Here is a 15,543-nt window from a genome sequence, read left to right on the forward strand (position 1 = left end):
AGTTACATATAGATGCATTTGTCATTTTTATTTGCAAAGACATTCAGTTTGAGAATCAACAAACATTTATTAGGTGCTTTCTATTTGCCAGGTACTTTAACCAATGTTACTTTCATTTAATACTCAGAAGTGTTAAAATGTGATATTTTTAAACTCAGTGGTTGTGTTTATTTCTTTCACCACCCTTTGTGTCCTTAGTTGAACTACTTCAATGTAGTTGAAGACTCCTTAGTATGATTTACTCCTTTGTTCTTTCTCAGTAGAAGCCTTTTAAACATTGCTCATCACACTGAATCTTCTAATAGAAGTGGCTTATTCAGTAGACTAATATTTCACTCTTTGTCATTTGATTTAAATGTATGTTTTCTACATAGATAATTCATATCCATTGGAGAAAATTATACAGTTATGCTGAAATGATCTTTAGCTCACCTATTATTCCACCATTCAGAGATAAGCACTAATAACATTTTGGTGTGCATCTTTACAGATATTTTTAAGTGTACGAGTATTCAGTTTTGTTTTAAAAAACAAACTTCTTGGAGTAGGAAATGGCAACCACTCCAGTATTCTTGCTTGGTGAATTCCATGGACTGAAGATCCTCGTGGGCTACAGTCCATGGGGTCGCAAAGAGTTGGAGACGACTGAGTGAATAAACCTTTGAAATAAGCAAAAACAAACAAGCAAACTTCTTGGTTATTGTAGGCCTGTTTTATTTATGGAACTCTATTGGTCCTTAAAAATTCTATTAGGACTATACTGTCACTTTAAGTAGAATAGTAATGGGGGAAATGCCTTTTAGTTACATTTCTGTGCAAAAAAGGGAAGGAGGGTTTTGGGGTTATTTTGGTTCCCCCCACCCACTTCCTTTCAAAATTAAACTTGTGGTAGTATATGCAACAAAGTATTGTGAGTGAAGTGTTTCCAAACCTCCTAAAACTGCATATATAGTGTGTTCAAATTAAATTATTCAAAGAAACTTCAACTTGACTTTGTTTAACTGTCTCCACCCTCAGTTCTTGGCAACAAATCTACGGTTCTTCCTGTAGATTTACCTCTATGTACATTTCATGTAAGTGGAGTCATACAATATTGCTGTCCTTTGTGACCAGCTTTTTTTCCACAACATAAAATTTCAAGGTTCATCCATGTCCTTTTTATTGCTGAATAAAGTTGTATGAATATTCCTAACATCCTAAATATTCACCCATTAGTTGATGGACATTTGGGTTGTTTGCACTTTTTAGCTATTATAAATTCTTTAGTTCTCAAGGGCTTCCCTTGTGGCTTAGCTGGTAAAGAATTCACCTGCAACGTGGGAGACCTGTGTTTGATCCCTGGGTGGGGAAGACCCCTGGAGAAGGGAAAGGCTACCCACTCCAGTATTCTGGCCTGGAGAATCCCTTGGACAGAGGAGCCTGGCAGGCTACAGTCCATGGAGTCCCAAAGAGTCAGACAGGACTGACTTTCACTTCATTTCTCTTCACTTAAGTGTTCAAGTTATTGTGTGATCATGTTTTCATTCCTCTTACATCTTTAGAAGTGGAATGGCTGGATCATATAATTTCATACCTAACTTTTGAAGAACTGCCAGACTTTTCCAAAGCACCTGCACAGTTTACACACCCACTAGTAATGTATGATTTCCCACATCCTTCCCAATCCCTGTTATTGTCTTTGAAATTACAGCTTTCTAACAGAGTGGTTTCTTGCAGCTTTGTTTCCCTAATGACATGAATGTCTTTTCATGTGCTTATTGCCCATTTATAGACTTGGAGAAATATCTATTCAAATCCTTCACCCAGTTTTTAACTGTACTATCGCTCTACTGTTTAAGGAGTTCTTTATATATTCCAATACAATGATTTGCAAACATTCCTCCCATTCTGTGGGTTGTCTTTTCACTGGTTGCTTGGCTTGCAACACAGAAGTTTTTCATTTAGCTGTAGCCCATCTTAGGCTTGTGGTGTCCTAAGAAATACTTGTCTAAGCCAAAACCGAAGAGTTTTATAGTCTCAGCCTCTATAGGTCTGTGGTGGGTTTTCAGTTAATCTTTGTATGTGTTGTAAGCCCTTCCCTTTTAAGTACCTGTCTGGGAAATTTGCATACACAAGTTTTTTATTCTCTGGCTAGAACTTAGTTACCTGGTTGTACCAGTCATCTCTAAGAGATTGGAGAATGTTTATTTCGGGCATCCGATAGCAATTTTTTTTAGGCTGCATGTAAGCCTACTCAGCCTTAACAGTCTGAGCAATTCTGTTGCTTCTTGTTTCTAAGAACTTGGCCGATTTTAACAAGGATTTAGCAGGAGGGTTTAGTGAGAACCGCTGCTGACTCTCACTCCCTCGGAGACCGATCCCAAGGAAAATGGCCCCGAGTCACTTGCCAGCCTTTCCCCGCAGCACATGTGGGCTCTGGCGTTTTTCCCTTCGGGTAATCCACCCCGCGGCACTTCGCGCCTTCTAGTTTTCCCGCGCGCAGCCCCCCGCCCGGGCCGCGTCGGCCGGCCCGCCCCTCCGCGCCGCGCCCGCTCGGCCGGGGAGCCGCCCTCCCCGCGGGCCCGGGCAGGCGATAACACCCCGGGCCTTGGTGCGCTGGCGGCAGTGCGCGATGGCCGTGTACCGCGAGGCGATCCCGGGCCCGTCTCTGGAGACGCCGTCGCCCTCGCCGGAAGCACACACCTCAGCTCAGGGTTCGGTGAGCGGACAGCGAGGGGCGCGCGGGGAGCGGGCGCTGGGCTTCGGCGCGGGGCCGGGCCGGGGGCTCCGGGGGCCGACCCCCCACCCCCATCCCGGGGCATCTGGGCGCAGCCGGCCGGCCGCAGCCCCGCACGGCCCCGCCCGAGCCTCCAGGTTGTTCAATTGCCCCGGCTGGGGTTTGACAGTTGACTGCGGCGAGGCTGGGGGTATTCTGGAGCCCCAAAGAGATGGGAAACTGAGTCCTAGACAAGCGCAGAAGGCCGCTGATTCCTTGAACTAGTCAGTCAGGGCCAGTCTAAGGCTCTTGTCCACCACACGCCAGGTCTTCCCGAAGTCTCTGGAACCCCGGGCAGGTAGAACTTCTAATTGGGCCCGCCTTCCCCGGTCTCCAGGCAGGTGCTATGGGTTTGGCCGCCCCCTCAAACCTGGCTCCCTCCAGGCACCAGACTCTCCTAGCGGACACCGCACCCGGAGCCCTTCCTGGTAACCAGGCTCCGAAGTGAGGGTGGAGGGCAGGTGGGAATCCAGGGGCCGCCTCAGGCCCTCTGCCTCCCCTCTCCCCCGCCCCCTGGATAGGGCCGGGCACGTGTCATTCAGGGCGGCTGTGTCGGAGAGGAGTTAGGACTTCTGAGCTCGCTGCTGGATGCGGAATCCACTGCCCCTCTGTGCTGCGCCTTCATTCTGTCCCTGGCTTGGCTTCACCGCCTCGGTTCCCTATGCTGACTCCGCGCTTCCCCTCCGAGCCCCTCTGAGCAAAAGGTAGTGGGCTCCAAGACAGACAGGAAGATCAAGAGGCCCTCCGGGGACTCTCATTTCCCAGGGAACTTTATCAAGTTCTATAAAAACTCAGGATGACATGAATTGTTAGGGAGGAAACACTGGCCATGAAACGCTAGCATTTAATTCTCGTAGCAACTCTCAGAGGTGTTATTACCCCCATTGTACACAGGATGAAGCTTAGCCACACTAAGTACCTTGTCCTGGGTTACACAGCTAGAAGTGGCAGATGGAGAATTTGCATTCAGATTTGTTAAGTTTGCCTAACTGAAACATGTACTCAGTTGACTGTGAAGGGCTTATGATTTGAGTAGGTAAAGCGGTATTCCTCGAGATTCCAAGACTGTATCATATACCTAGATTTTTTAAAATTTTCATGTGCCTACTATGTACCAGAACTTGATAGATACCTTTAGGAGGAAACCGGAATCCCTTTATGGAGGGTTTGGGGAGTGGAGAGGTGGGGGTGTCATGTTGGATTCTGCCTGGTGTTAAATTTTCTGGGAGTTGAAATATTGTTCACAAAAATGTCAGAAGAGACCACATCCTGCCTTGTGTGTGGGTAGGAAGAGTGCAGAGAATTTGATAAACCCTTATCTGGGAAGACCTTCCTTTCAAAAGAGTCCTTTTGGGGTGTCTGGCTAGATACCAAACTGGGTGAAACTACAGACCTCTCCACTCCCCCTCCCGTCCCCAGGTAAAAGATGAAAAAGAAAGATTCCCAGCATCTTTGGGAGAAATAGCACTTTACACAGAATCTTCATGTCATTTATTCTTTCAACAAATATATATTGAGCATCTACATGCCCAGCACTTTTCTAGGTACTGGGGACATGGTGGTAAATAAAAGTTATGTAGTTCATGCTTTCAAAGAGTGTATGTGCTGGTGGGGAGAGGCAGGAAATAAATACAAATATATCCCGTAGTGAGTACAATTGAGAGAAATTTGGGTGGTCAGGGAAGACCCCTCTAAAGAGATGACATTTTGGCTTCAGCCTGAATGGCAAGAAGTCAGCTCTTGCAAAGACCTGAAGGAAGAGCTGTCCAGACAGAAGGGACAGGAGGTGCAAAGGCCCTGAGGCAGTAACAGACAAGGTCATTTTGAGCAACAGGATGGAGGCTACCATGGTTAAGGAGAGCTATCTGAAGTAAGGCGGGAAAAGGAGTGGCAGCTGATTGAGTGGGCTCCTGTAGGCTATATGGGAAGGACTTGGAGTTTTATTCAAACTGTAATGGCAAGTTGTTGGGGGGTTTTAATCAGAGAAGAGACACAATCTGATTTATGTTATGAAAAGATCACTTTGACTGCTGGACAGAAAGTGGATAGTAGGGAATGGGAGTAGAAGTTGAGAAGACACTTAGACTCTCACTAATACATTAGACAGAGAAATTGGCAAGGAGGACTCAAGGATGACACCTAGGTTTGTGGCCTGAGCTGTTGAGTGAACATTGGGGCCATTTGATGCAATGAGGACAGTAGGGTTAGGAGATTAAAACAATGGGATGGAAATCAGGAGCTGTGTTTTGACCACACTAAGCTGGAATGCCTGTTTGGCAACCATGTGGGGCTGTGAGTAGACAGTCTAATTATGAGTCTGGAGTTCCCTGAATGCTTAGGGAGATATATAGATATAGATATAGATATATAACCCCAAATATATGTGTGTGGGTATACATGTAACCTTTATTTCATTTTTGCTCTGATGTTTGTTGTTTGCTGATTTCTGTGGTGTAAATACTCTCCCCGTGGCTGATTTCAGGCTGCCAGTGGTTCAACAACTGGCTTGCAAAAGTCCTGAACATTTAACAATCAGCTCCCAGAGCCATGGCCTCACTTGCTCATCAAAACATCTCTCGAAGTTGGCAGGAATATTCCAATTGACAGATGAGGCTTAGAGAGATAAAGTGATTTATTCAAAGGCATACACAGGAAGCTGGTGGCAAAGTTAGGGGCCTCCTGACCCCCCTAGTTCACTCTAGCTTGCTGACTAAGAAAACAGACTGAAGCAAAAAGCACTGGCGACGGGGGGAATATAAGGAAAAACTTCCCCCTGGAAATGCTTAGAAGTCACGGTTTAGGGTTTTTTGTTTTTTTTCTTTTCTTCTCCCTTTTTCTGTCTCATTTCTTTTCTATGTGTTTGTTGTTGACTGCACTGGGTCTTCATTGCTGTGCTCGGGCTTTCTCCGGTTGCATTGAGCGGGGGCTACTCTTTGTTGCTGTGCCTGGGCTTCTCACTGCGGTGGCTTCTCTTGTTGAAAAGCACAGGCTCTAGAGCGCAGGCTCAGTAGTTGTGGCTCACAGGCTTCATTGCCCTAAGGCAGGTGAAATCTTCCTCGACCAGGGATCAAACCCCTTTTCCCCTGCATTGGCAGGCGGATTCTCAATCACTGGACCACCAGAGAAGTCCTGTCTCACTTCTTTTAAGATAATTCGAGAGCAATTAGGACTGAGAGTTTGCTGGAACAGCCCTCAAGACAGGGCTGCAGGATACTTTTGAAAGTCAGGGGGTTGCAGGGAGTGGTTAGTACCTGTGGGGGCTGAGGTCCTGTGTCTCCCCCAGGACAGCGGAGCTGGTCACCTCTCATTCTATAGGAAGTTGTGCTATGGCATTGGAGGAGTTCCCAACCAGGTGGCCTCCAGCGCCATAGCCTTTTACCTGCAACTTTTCCTGCTCGATGTGGCACAGGTGAGTGTGGGCAGCAGCCTTGGGGCCCCCTACTCCCATGTCTGATGTCTGGTCCTTTCAACCTGCCTTTACTTCCACCGCCACGATCCTTGGTAAATGGCACTTCTGACCCAAGGCTGAGAAAAACCAAATGCTGTTGAGGGCAACCTCTTGAAAGATGTTTATTTGCAGGTTGTTTGTAGTAGAAGAATGGGAAACAACATGAATGCCCCCGAATATAGAGTAGTTCAATAGTAAGTTGGACTATGTCCACATAATGGAGTAGTGTGTAGTCACTCAAAAAAATGAGTTAGAGCTATACCAGTTGACTCCCAAGAATTTCCATGATGCACTGTCAAGTGAGGAAAATTAGTTTTAGAGAAGGGTATACATATAAAAAGATCCCATTTGAGCAAAACAAAAACATGCCCTATATATATGAGTGCATAGGTATAAGGAGATGGTTGAATAGCATCACTGACTCAATGGACATGAGTTTGAGCAAATTCGGGGAGATAGTGAAGGACGGGGAAGCCTGGCATGCTGCAGTCCATGGGGCCACAGAGTCAGACACCAGTTAGCAACTGTACAGCAACATGATTAAAGGATGAGCATGGAGAAAGTATATTCCAAGAGGACATTCATCCAGAAGTATGTTAATATTGACTATAGGAGGGACTGGTGGAGGATAGAGCATAAACAAAAACTTTTAGTAAAGTATCTACTATTTACTTATTTTCCATGATTTTTTAAATGACACCGATCTCCCATTTGTATAAAATTATAAATCACAAATGCACATAAGGAAAGAATGATCAAAATGCTCCTGGCAGTTGTCTCAGGATGGTGGAATTTCAGATGAGCTTTGCGTGATATTTTTCTGAACTATTTGAATGTGTGTATAATGAATGTTATCACTTTATGTAATCAGAAAAATCAATAAACCATTTTCACTGTAAAACACAAGCTCTGCCTCTGACTGTCAGCTTCAGTGCACCCTTCCCGCACTGAGCCACCTCAGGGGAGCGTCTCTCAAGTCTTCTCCTAAAGTGACTGGGTATAAATATAACAGGAATATGCTAGTGTGCACCGGCTCCCCCCTTCTTGTCCCCCCATCCCTTCTCCACTGGTGCACAGATGTCCTCAGAGCTGTCTGGATTCCTGTCCTGGGGGAGGGACTGAATAGACCTTTACAGTGTGGCCATGGCCCCAGCCAGTTTTCAGGAGAAAGGTCTTTCTCCTGATTGGTGGGCAGGTCCAGACACGCTCGCTGACTGTGCAGGAACTTGGCTGTCCCCTCCTCTATCCCTTTCAGATCCCTGCTGCCCAGGTGTCACTGGTCCTGTTTGGAGGGAAGGTGTCTGGGGCAGCTGCAGACCCTTTGGCTGGGTTTCTCATCAACAGAAGCAGGAGGACAGGGTCTGGAAGACTCATGCCCTGGTGAGCAGCCCCACGGTCCTTAGGGTCCTGGCATCCACCCCTGCTTGAGATCTCTGCATTTCTCACAGCTGCTTCTTAGTGGAAAATCCTATGGGTGGTTAGAGGTCAGGCCTGGACAGTGGTGACAGGAATGGAATGGGTCTGAGTGAGTCATGCAGGTGTTCAGGGACCTCTCCCTCACTGGGCGGCACAGAGCTGGACAAGAGCCGCAGGCTTGGCCCTGGGGGGCTCGGAGTGCGGCCAGGCGGGGCTGGATGGCTTGGAAGGTCTCACAGAGGAGATACGACTTTCCTGGATACGGGGAATGGCGCCACCGAACCCAGGTGACACCAATGGTAAAGAACTTACCTGCCAATGCAGGAGATGTAAGAGATAGGGGTCCGATCCCTGGGTTGGGCAGGGATCCCCTGGAGGAGGGCATGGAGACCCACTCTAGTGTTCTTGCCTGGAGAATCCCATGGACAGAGGAGCCTGGTGGGCTACAATCCATAGGGTGGCAAAGAGACAGACACAACTGAAGTGACTTAGCACACACCCATGCAGCCCCTAAGGGCCCCAGCCCCCACTCCCAAGGACCTTCTCATCCCCTCAGCCACCTCTCCCCCTCCATGGCTCCCACCCTGAGCCCCAGACCAGGACTCCTCCAGGGCCGAGGGCCAGGCGAGGTTGCTCCAGGCCCCTGGGGACCCCCGTCCTGGTGCTGCAGGGCGCCCCACCTGGCTGTGCTTCCGCAGGGTGCTGGGCTGCACACCCTTCATTGCCTTGGCCTACTTCTTCCTGTGGTTCTTGCCCCCCTTCTCCACCTTGCGCGGCCTCTGGTACACGACCCTCTACTGCCTGTTCCAAGCCCTGGCCACGGTAAGCAGGTGGGCCCCTTCCTGGGTCTGGACTCCTGGAATCCCATGCCGGCAGGAGGCCTTCCTGAAGTGTGTGTGTGTGTGTGTGTGTGTGTGCTGGGGGGTGCCCGCTGCCCACCTGCTCACCAGGTGGTGACTGGCTGTTAACTTTTCTTGTGGGCTCTAGGCCAGATGCCCCTTCTGCTCCTTAGGCCCTAACTCCAGGTCGAGGGGATCTATAGGGACCTGCCAGCCTGGCACAGGCCTGGCCTGGGGAAGCTGCTGACCTGGGTTGGCCACCTGGCAGTGGGCACCATCCTAAGCTCTGCTGGGTCCCACAGTTCTTCCAGGTGCCCTACACGGCGCTGACCATGCTGCTGACCCCAAACCCCAAGGAGCGGGACTCGGCCACTGCGTACCGTGAGTGCAGGTGGGCGTGCGGTCGGGTGGGAGGGGGTAGCTCTGGCCCAGCCCCATGAGCTCAGCCACCTTGTTGCGTGCTGTGCCCCAGGGATGACCTTGGAGATGGTGGGGACGCTGATGGGAGCCACCGTCCACGGACTCATCGTGTCTGGTGCACACGGGTCCCACAGGTGCAAGGAGGACATGCTTCCCGGGGAGGTGGCTGTCTCCCCCAACGCGGTGAGTGTCCAGGCTGCCTGGAGCCACTGGGCCCCCGCTTCCAGGTCACCTCTCTCTTCGAGGAACGTTTCTCCGCCAGGTCTCTTCATGGTTGTTTGGGGGCTCAGCTCTGCCCACTAGGCTCTTTCATTCCTTCCCGGCTCCTCGCACTGAGCCCATGTCCCCCATCCTTCCTGCTAAATCTGCTTCTCCTGCTGGGTGCCTTCTAAACGTGGAGTCAAACAACAGGCCAGCAGGTCATCTGGAGGGGAGGAGGTGGACCCCAGAGAAGAGACGGGGTAGGGAGGGGCCACCGGCAGGGTGAGGAGAGAGAGACAGCCAGAGGGTTTAGTGTCCTTGCAGAGCTCTGGGCAAAACCCATCCTATGAGCAGTGCCGCCCAGCCCTGAACAAGTGTCCCCCCAACCCCACCCACAGTGTGAAAGGAGAGGGGAAACCTGGGGGCGGTACCCCATCCTCTCCCCTCAAAGCCATTCCCTCTTCAGCAATTAGGAGATGTTCATCTATTTATCTGTCAAGTGCATCTTCTATTCCCCCTCTTCTCCTTAAGCAAATGACATCACTGACCTCCACCAAAATTTGAGAATTGATGTTATGAGAATAGTGCCAGCATCACGCACCCACAGTTCACTGCCTGTAAGAAAACATTACAATGAAGTCCTGTGAAAAAAAAAAAAAAAGAAGTCCTGTGTAGAGATCCCCAGGCCATCTGCAGCCCAGCTACAGAATGTGCCTCCGTACAGTGTGAAATGAAGCTGTAGGGCCCCAGAGAGAGCAGGGAGTCAATCTCCCCTTCCCATGGCCCACTGCCCCAGTCAAGGGATTGCCTGGATCTGAGTGGGTGAGAGACTATGCCCCGTTGCCCTCAAAGCCTATCATGGTGCTAAGAGCCCAGGATCAGAGGGGTTGTGGCCTACAGATTTATCCTCCCTGCGTCCAAGCCCAGGGCACCCCCCCAAAAAAAATGAGAGTCAAAGTTGCTCAGTCATGTCCAACTCTTTGCAACCCCATAGACTGTAGCCCACCAGGCTCCTCTGTCCATGGGATTCTCCGGGCAAGAATACTGGAGTGGATTGCCATTCTCTTCTCCAGGGGATCTTCCTGATGCAGGGCTCAAACTCAAGTCTCCTGCATTGTAGGCAGATTCTTTATTATCTGAGCCACCAGAGAAGCCTCTACAATGCCCCTCCCCAAAGCTTCTGGGTCACTATCTAGGTGAGGATAGTGGAACAGAGGTTAGAAGTGGAGAGCAGGGTTGAGGAGCTCCCCTTGGGTGGGAAAGCAGGAGGCCAGGTGGGGCATAGGATTGCAAGAAGTAGGGAGTAGGAAGCTGAGAACTTGTCCTCCCTCATGTCCTCATGGCTCACATGAGGTTGTGAGCCAAGGTGAGACGCGTCCAGGGGCCTCATGCTAATTCCAGCTCTGCTGTCCCATAGACTTCACTTACAAAACACAAATCCATAGATAAAACAGTCCTGAATTTCAAGAGATCAGAGCATTGACTCCCAAGTGCAGTACTTTCTGAATGTGGGACCCCTCACACTGGTGAAGCTCTGCGTCTCCCTCCTTCCTCCCCCACCAGAGGCAACCCCTATCCTGAACTGGGTGACTGTTACTCCCATGCAGGCTTTATATGTATTTTATCCCATATGTGTCTTTCTCTGAATGCTCAGTGGCACTGTTTCTGTTTTCGATATTTTCTGTGTCATCGTACATCACACTGTAACTGTCTGTTCATGGATCTGTCTCCCTCTCACCCCAAGCCCCTTACTGTGGATGCACAGGGTCATTTATTCATCACTGTAAACTCAGGGTCTAGCACATGGAAGTCAGAAGCAATGAATATTTGCTTAAAAAAAATGAGAGAGAGGGAGGGAGGGATTTGACTCATGGTTACATGAATGCCCACAGTAGGCACAGGGTCAGCGGAAGGACCATTCTGGTCCCTTAGATCTCCCCTTCCTGTGGGCTGAAGGAGAGGAAGAGCACCCAGGATCCTTGGACTTGGACTGAGGGTCCCTCTGCTCCCACTGGGAGGCACTCCTGCCAGGCCCCTGGGTATCCCCACCTCCATGGGTTGGAGACATCACCCCCACTGAAGTTCTGTCCTGTCCACAGACTCGTCTCTACTTCATTGCAGCCGCTGTGGTTGCTTTGACTTACCCAGTGTGCAGTACTTTGCTCTACCTGGGGGTGAAGGAGCAATCAGGTAGGTACAGGGCTGCAGACAGAGTGTGGAAGCAGAAGCTGGCCACTCCTCTGGGGCATGAGTTTTGGTTTTGAACTCTACCAATCCAAGATGTCCCTTTCCAATGTTACAGACCCCTCCACCCCAGCATCCGGCCAGGGCCTGGGCTTCCTGACTGGGCTGGGTCTCACGGTCCGGCATCGGCCCTATCTGAAGCTGGTCATCTCCTTCCTCTTCATCTCAGCAGCTGTTCAGGTATGTCTGGCCAGGCTGATCCCCACTGGCTGGGCTTTGGCCATACTGAGCTTGCATAGGTTCAGGTTAGACTCTCGTCTCCACCACACCACAGGGAAACCAGTGGCTGGATAGGGCTTGGCAAGGCTGATGCTGGGAGGAGAGAAACCTACCTAGATCTAGTGGGACTGGGGAGGGTCAGGCCCAGACACCAGGAAGTGTCTGGGGTGGTAAAGTCCATCCATCTCAGCTGTGCCAGGGGCAGACTAGGAGTGGTTTTTAAACCTGTATTGGGATAAGACTCCATTGTTGGGGAAGGGATTGCATGATGGTGGCAGAAACAAGAGCTTGGAGGCCCAAAGGGAAGGCCCGACTCGAGACCTCAGCCTTGCCCTTGATTTCCACATTTCTGCCGTTTCCTGTACACGCCTACTTCCTGTCAACTCCTCAGGTGGAGCAGAGCTACCTGGTCCTGTTCTGTACACACGCCTCCCAGCTTCAAGACCACGTCCAGGGCATGGTGCTGACCATCCTGGTGAGGGGACATGGGGTGGTGGAGGCGAGAGGCCTGAGTCAGGGCTGTGTGGTCCTTGATGTGACCTGTGTGATGGAGGTCTGGTGGTCAGTATTTTGGACTCTGCTTGGGCTTTTTGCTAAGATGCTTCAGTCGTGTCTGACTCTTTGCGACCCTGTGGACTATAGCCCACCAGGCTCCTCTGACCATGGGATTCTCCAGGCAAGAATACTGGAGTGGGTTGCCATTTCCTTCCCCAGGGGATCTTCCCAACCCAGGGATCAAGCCCACGTCTCTTGTGTCTCCTGCACTGGCAGGCAGGTTCTTTACCACTAGTGCCACCATTTCAGCAGAGGGTGGAATTGGGGTCAGGGTCATAAAGTTTGTAAAGTTCAGCCACTGGTTCCAACCAAGGACAAGGTCAACATCGGGTGTCCCACCTAAAAACTGAGCATTTGAGAATCTGGCAGAGGCCCCGGCAGGGCGTCCTGGGCTGTGACGATTCTGTCCGTTCACAGGTCTCGGCAGTGCTGAGCACCCCAATGTGGGAGTGGGTTCTGCAGCGATTTGGGAAGAGGATGTCAGCCCTCGGGATCTGTGTGAGTGAGGCAGGAAGCCAGGCCTGGGGTGGTGTTGAGGGGGAGGTGTATTCTTGCGTCCTGTGTGTCTAGCCCGGCGCCAGGCTCAGGGGGCATTAGTAAGGACTGGTGAGTGCATGAATCCGAGAGCACCTATGAGTGTGTGTGGGGCAGGGGTACAAGGGGAGGAGGCGCCAGAGTGTCTGTCTCCCTAGGCGATGGTGCCCTTTGCAATCCTGCTGGCTGCCGTGCCCATGGTGCCTGTGGCATATGTCGTGGCCTTTGTGTCTGGCCTGAGCATCGCTGTGTCCTTGCTGCTACCCTGGTAGGCTGGGTCAGGGGCACAAGGAGTAGGGGCCTCCCATCCTTCCCAGTGGGTATCCCCTCCTTCATCTCAACCTGCGGTCCCAGGCCCCTCCCCCTGGGGACAGGCTCTCCCCCTTTCAAGGGTAGAGGCTGTCAAAGTGTGTTGGGGAAAAAGTGAAAAGAAAGTGAAAATGTTAGTCACTCAATCGTGTCTGCCTCTTATGTGACCCCATGGACTGTAGCCCACCAGGCTCCTCTGGTCCTTGGGAATCTCCAGGCAAGAATACTGGAGTGGGTTGCCATGCCCCCATCCAGGGATCTTCCCAACCCAGGGATTGAACCCAGGTCTCCCGCATTGCAGATGGATTCTTTACCATCTGAGCCACCAGGGAAGCCCAAGAAAACTTGAGTGGGTAGCCTATCCCTTCTCCAGGGGATCTTCCCACCCAGGGATTAAACGCAGGTCTCCCACACTGCAGGCAGATTTTTTACTATCTGAGTCACCAGGGGAGTACAAGCACTTTTACTGCCTGACTCTCTTTGGACCGGTCCTGGTGCTGGGCAGTGGGGACCCAGGGGTGAATTTGACTCAGTCCTTGTCCCCAAAGAGCCCTCAGGCTGGCAGCTCCCAAGGAGATAAAAGACATAATTCTGCAGCCCCTGCCCCCAGGTCCATGCTTCCAGATGTGGTCGATGACTTCCAGCTGCAGCACCAGCATGGCCCAGGCCTGGAGACCATTTTCTACTCATCCTATGTCTTCTTCACCAAGCTTTCGGGAGCAGGCGCCCTGGGCATCTCCACTCTCAGCCTGGAGTGAGTCCCAGAGTCGGGCTGTCCCAGAGGCGCAGAAGACAAGTGGCGTGGGAAGCAAAGGGCAAAGTCCCCCACCTGAGCCAGCCAGGGGCCACCCATGGGTCTGGAGAGTGTGTGGGAACCCCCACCCCAGCTTTCTCTGTGCACATGACCGGAAGGGGTACAGATCTCAGCAGCTATACCCCTTCTGAAACCTCTACTCCCCGCATTCTCAGCTCTCTCTGAACTCCCCGGTCTGCCTGTTCCCTCACACTCACTCCCTCTCTAGTTAGACTGATTTGGCCAGAAAACAAATCCAAGTTTCAGGATAGGGTGGGGGTTGGGCACCTTGGACCCTTCCATCAGAAGGCTCTGAGCTGGAAGCTCAGGGTGGGGGCTTCTCCAGCTTCGCAGGGTACGAGTCAGGAGCCTGCAGGCAGTCGGAGCAGGTGGTGGTGACCCTCAAGGTCCTCATCGGTGCAGTGCCCACCAGCATGATCCTCATTGGTCTGTGCATCCTCATGGTCGGCCCCACTCCCAAGGTGCCAAGTCGGGCCAACTCCCGCTCCCTGGGGAGGTAGGCACCCGCGCTCACGGGTACACACCGCAGGGCACCTGGGGAGGCACGCAGATGTGCACAGTCCTCAGGTGGACCTGATGTTCCACAAGCATGGAGTCTTTTTTTTTTTAATTCGTTTATTTTTGGTTGCACTGGGTCTTCTCTGCCACATGGGCTTTTTCTAGTTGTGGTGAGCAGGGGCTGCTCTTTAGTTGAGGTGCTCGGGCTTCTCATTGTGATGGCTTCTCTTGCTGCAGAGCACGGGCTCTAGGGTGCGAGGGCTTCAGCAGTTGTGGCTCCCGGGATCTAGAGCCCAGGTTCATTAGCTGTGGTCCATGGGCTTAGTTGCTCTGTGGCAGATGGAATCTTCCCAGACCAGGGATCAAACCCATGTCCCCTGTATTGGTAGGCAGATTCTTATCCACTGTACCACTGGGAAAGTGCAGTCAGTCTGTCTTAATGGGCCCCAAACTGAATTCATCTTTGTTCTCCAATCTCGGCTCTTGCTGCACCACAGTGAACGGTACCACCTTCCACCCACCCTAGGGGTTGAAACCCCAGGGTCATCTTCCACTCCTCCCCACACCATCTGCCCTGAACCGCTCTCTCACCTCATTCTTCCCACTTGGAAGCACAGACCCCACTGCCCTGGGGCTGATCTGCTCACTGCCTGGCTTTCACAGTTGACTGTGGGGACCTTGACAGCTGAGGGGGCTGTTTTCTTCATTTCTCTGTCCCAGAAGCTCAGCCCAGAGCCAGAGTCCAAGCAGCCACTGCAGTGTCAACACTTCTGGTCCAGCAGACAGTCACAACCCGTGTCCACGTTTTTGCACATGCTCAAAAACTTACAAACAAGAGCCTGTGTACAGACAGAGGCCCACACAGGATAGGGCCAGAAAGTGGCTCCATCATGGATCCCTCAATGCTCAGTGGGGACAGCCTGGGACTCCAGCCCCTCATACTGAGATCATGTGCTGCTTTTGGGGAATGGCACGTGGGTGGGGCCTGGAGGAACAGGGCTGTAGCTTCGTTCTCAGGGTTGAGCAGGGGAAGAGCTGCTCAGGAGACAAGGAGCAGCCACTGACACTTCCCCGCCCCGCGCCCACCCTCATCCTCCTCTCGGAATTTTCTCTTCTCTTTCCTGCAGGAGGACCAGCTACACTCTGGCTTGAATTTGAGACCCTGTGAGCCGGCACGTCAGGAGCAGTGTCTTCTGGGCTCCAGGCCCCCTTTTTCAGCCCTTTGGCACCCCTGCCTCACCGTTTAAACACGACCTGTCTTTTCCCCAGGGATGTGGAGTCTTCAGTGACT

General features: G+C 51.5%; 1 protein-coding gene across 5 annotated transcripts; it reads left to right on the forward strand.

The window, feature by feature from the left end:
* Nucleotides 1-1,356: 1,356 nt before the first annotated feature.
* On the forward strand, nucleotides 1,357-15,543 carry MFSD2B (major facilitator superfamily domain containing 2B). Of its 5 annotated transcripts, XM_043917281.1 has the most exons (14): nucleotides 2,486-2,698; nucleotides 6,039-6,164; nucleotides 7,459-7,583; nucleotides 8,318-8,441; nucleotides 8,761-8,839; nucleotides 8,931-9,061; nucleotides 11,179-11,269; nucleotides 11,382-11,503; nucleotides 11,934-12,017; nucleotides 12,515-12,595; nucleotides 12,790-12,899; nucleotides 13,551-13,694; nucleotides 14,080-14,250; nucleotides 15,380-15,543. In XM_043917281.1, the coding sequence occupies exons 1-14, from the start codon at nucleotides 2,612-2,614 to the stop codon at nucleotides 15,402-15,404; spliced, it is 1,500 nt and encodes a 499-aa protein (XP_043773216.1). In that variant the 5' UTR covers nucleotides 2,486-2,611; the 3' UTR covers nucleotides 15,405-15,543. The 5 variants fall into 5 exon arrangements, 4 of the variants coding, with proteins under 4 accessions (XP_043773213.1, XP_043773214.1, XP_043773215.1 ...); XR_006343416.1 differs by lacking the exon at nucleotides 6,039-6,164 and having other exon boundaries at nucleotides 1,357-2,698; nucleotides 13,538-13,694; nucleotides 15,380-15,516; XM_043917278.1 differs by lacking the exons at nucleotides 6,039-6,164; nucleotides 11,179-11,269 and having other exon boundaries at nucleotides 1,357-2,698.

The sequence above is a fragment of the Cervus elaphus genome, chromosome 11, assembly GCF_910594005.1.
Source record: "Cervus elaphus chromosome 11, mCerEla1.1, whole genome shotgun sequence".
Taxonomy (NCBI): domain Eukaryota; kingdom Metazoa; phylum Chordata; class Mammalia; order Artiodactyla; family Cervidae; genus Cervus; species Cervus elaphus.

Excerpts from the sequence above, each read along its gene's own strand:
- MFSD2B (XM_043917281.1), top strand. The coding sequence starts at position 2,612 with ATGGCCGTGTACCGCGAGGCGATCCCGGGCCCGTCTCTGGAGACGCCG. Across the intron at positions 11,504-11,933 it reads TCATCTCAGCAGCTGTTCAG|GTGGAGCAGAGCTACCTGGT; the intron begins GTATGTCTGGCC and ends TCAACTCCTCAG. Across the intron at positions 13,695-14,079 it reads ATCTCCACTCTCAGCCTGGA|CTTCGCAGGGTACGAGTCAG; the intron begins GTGAGTCCCAGA and ends GGGCTTCTCCAG.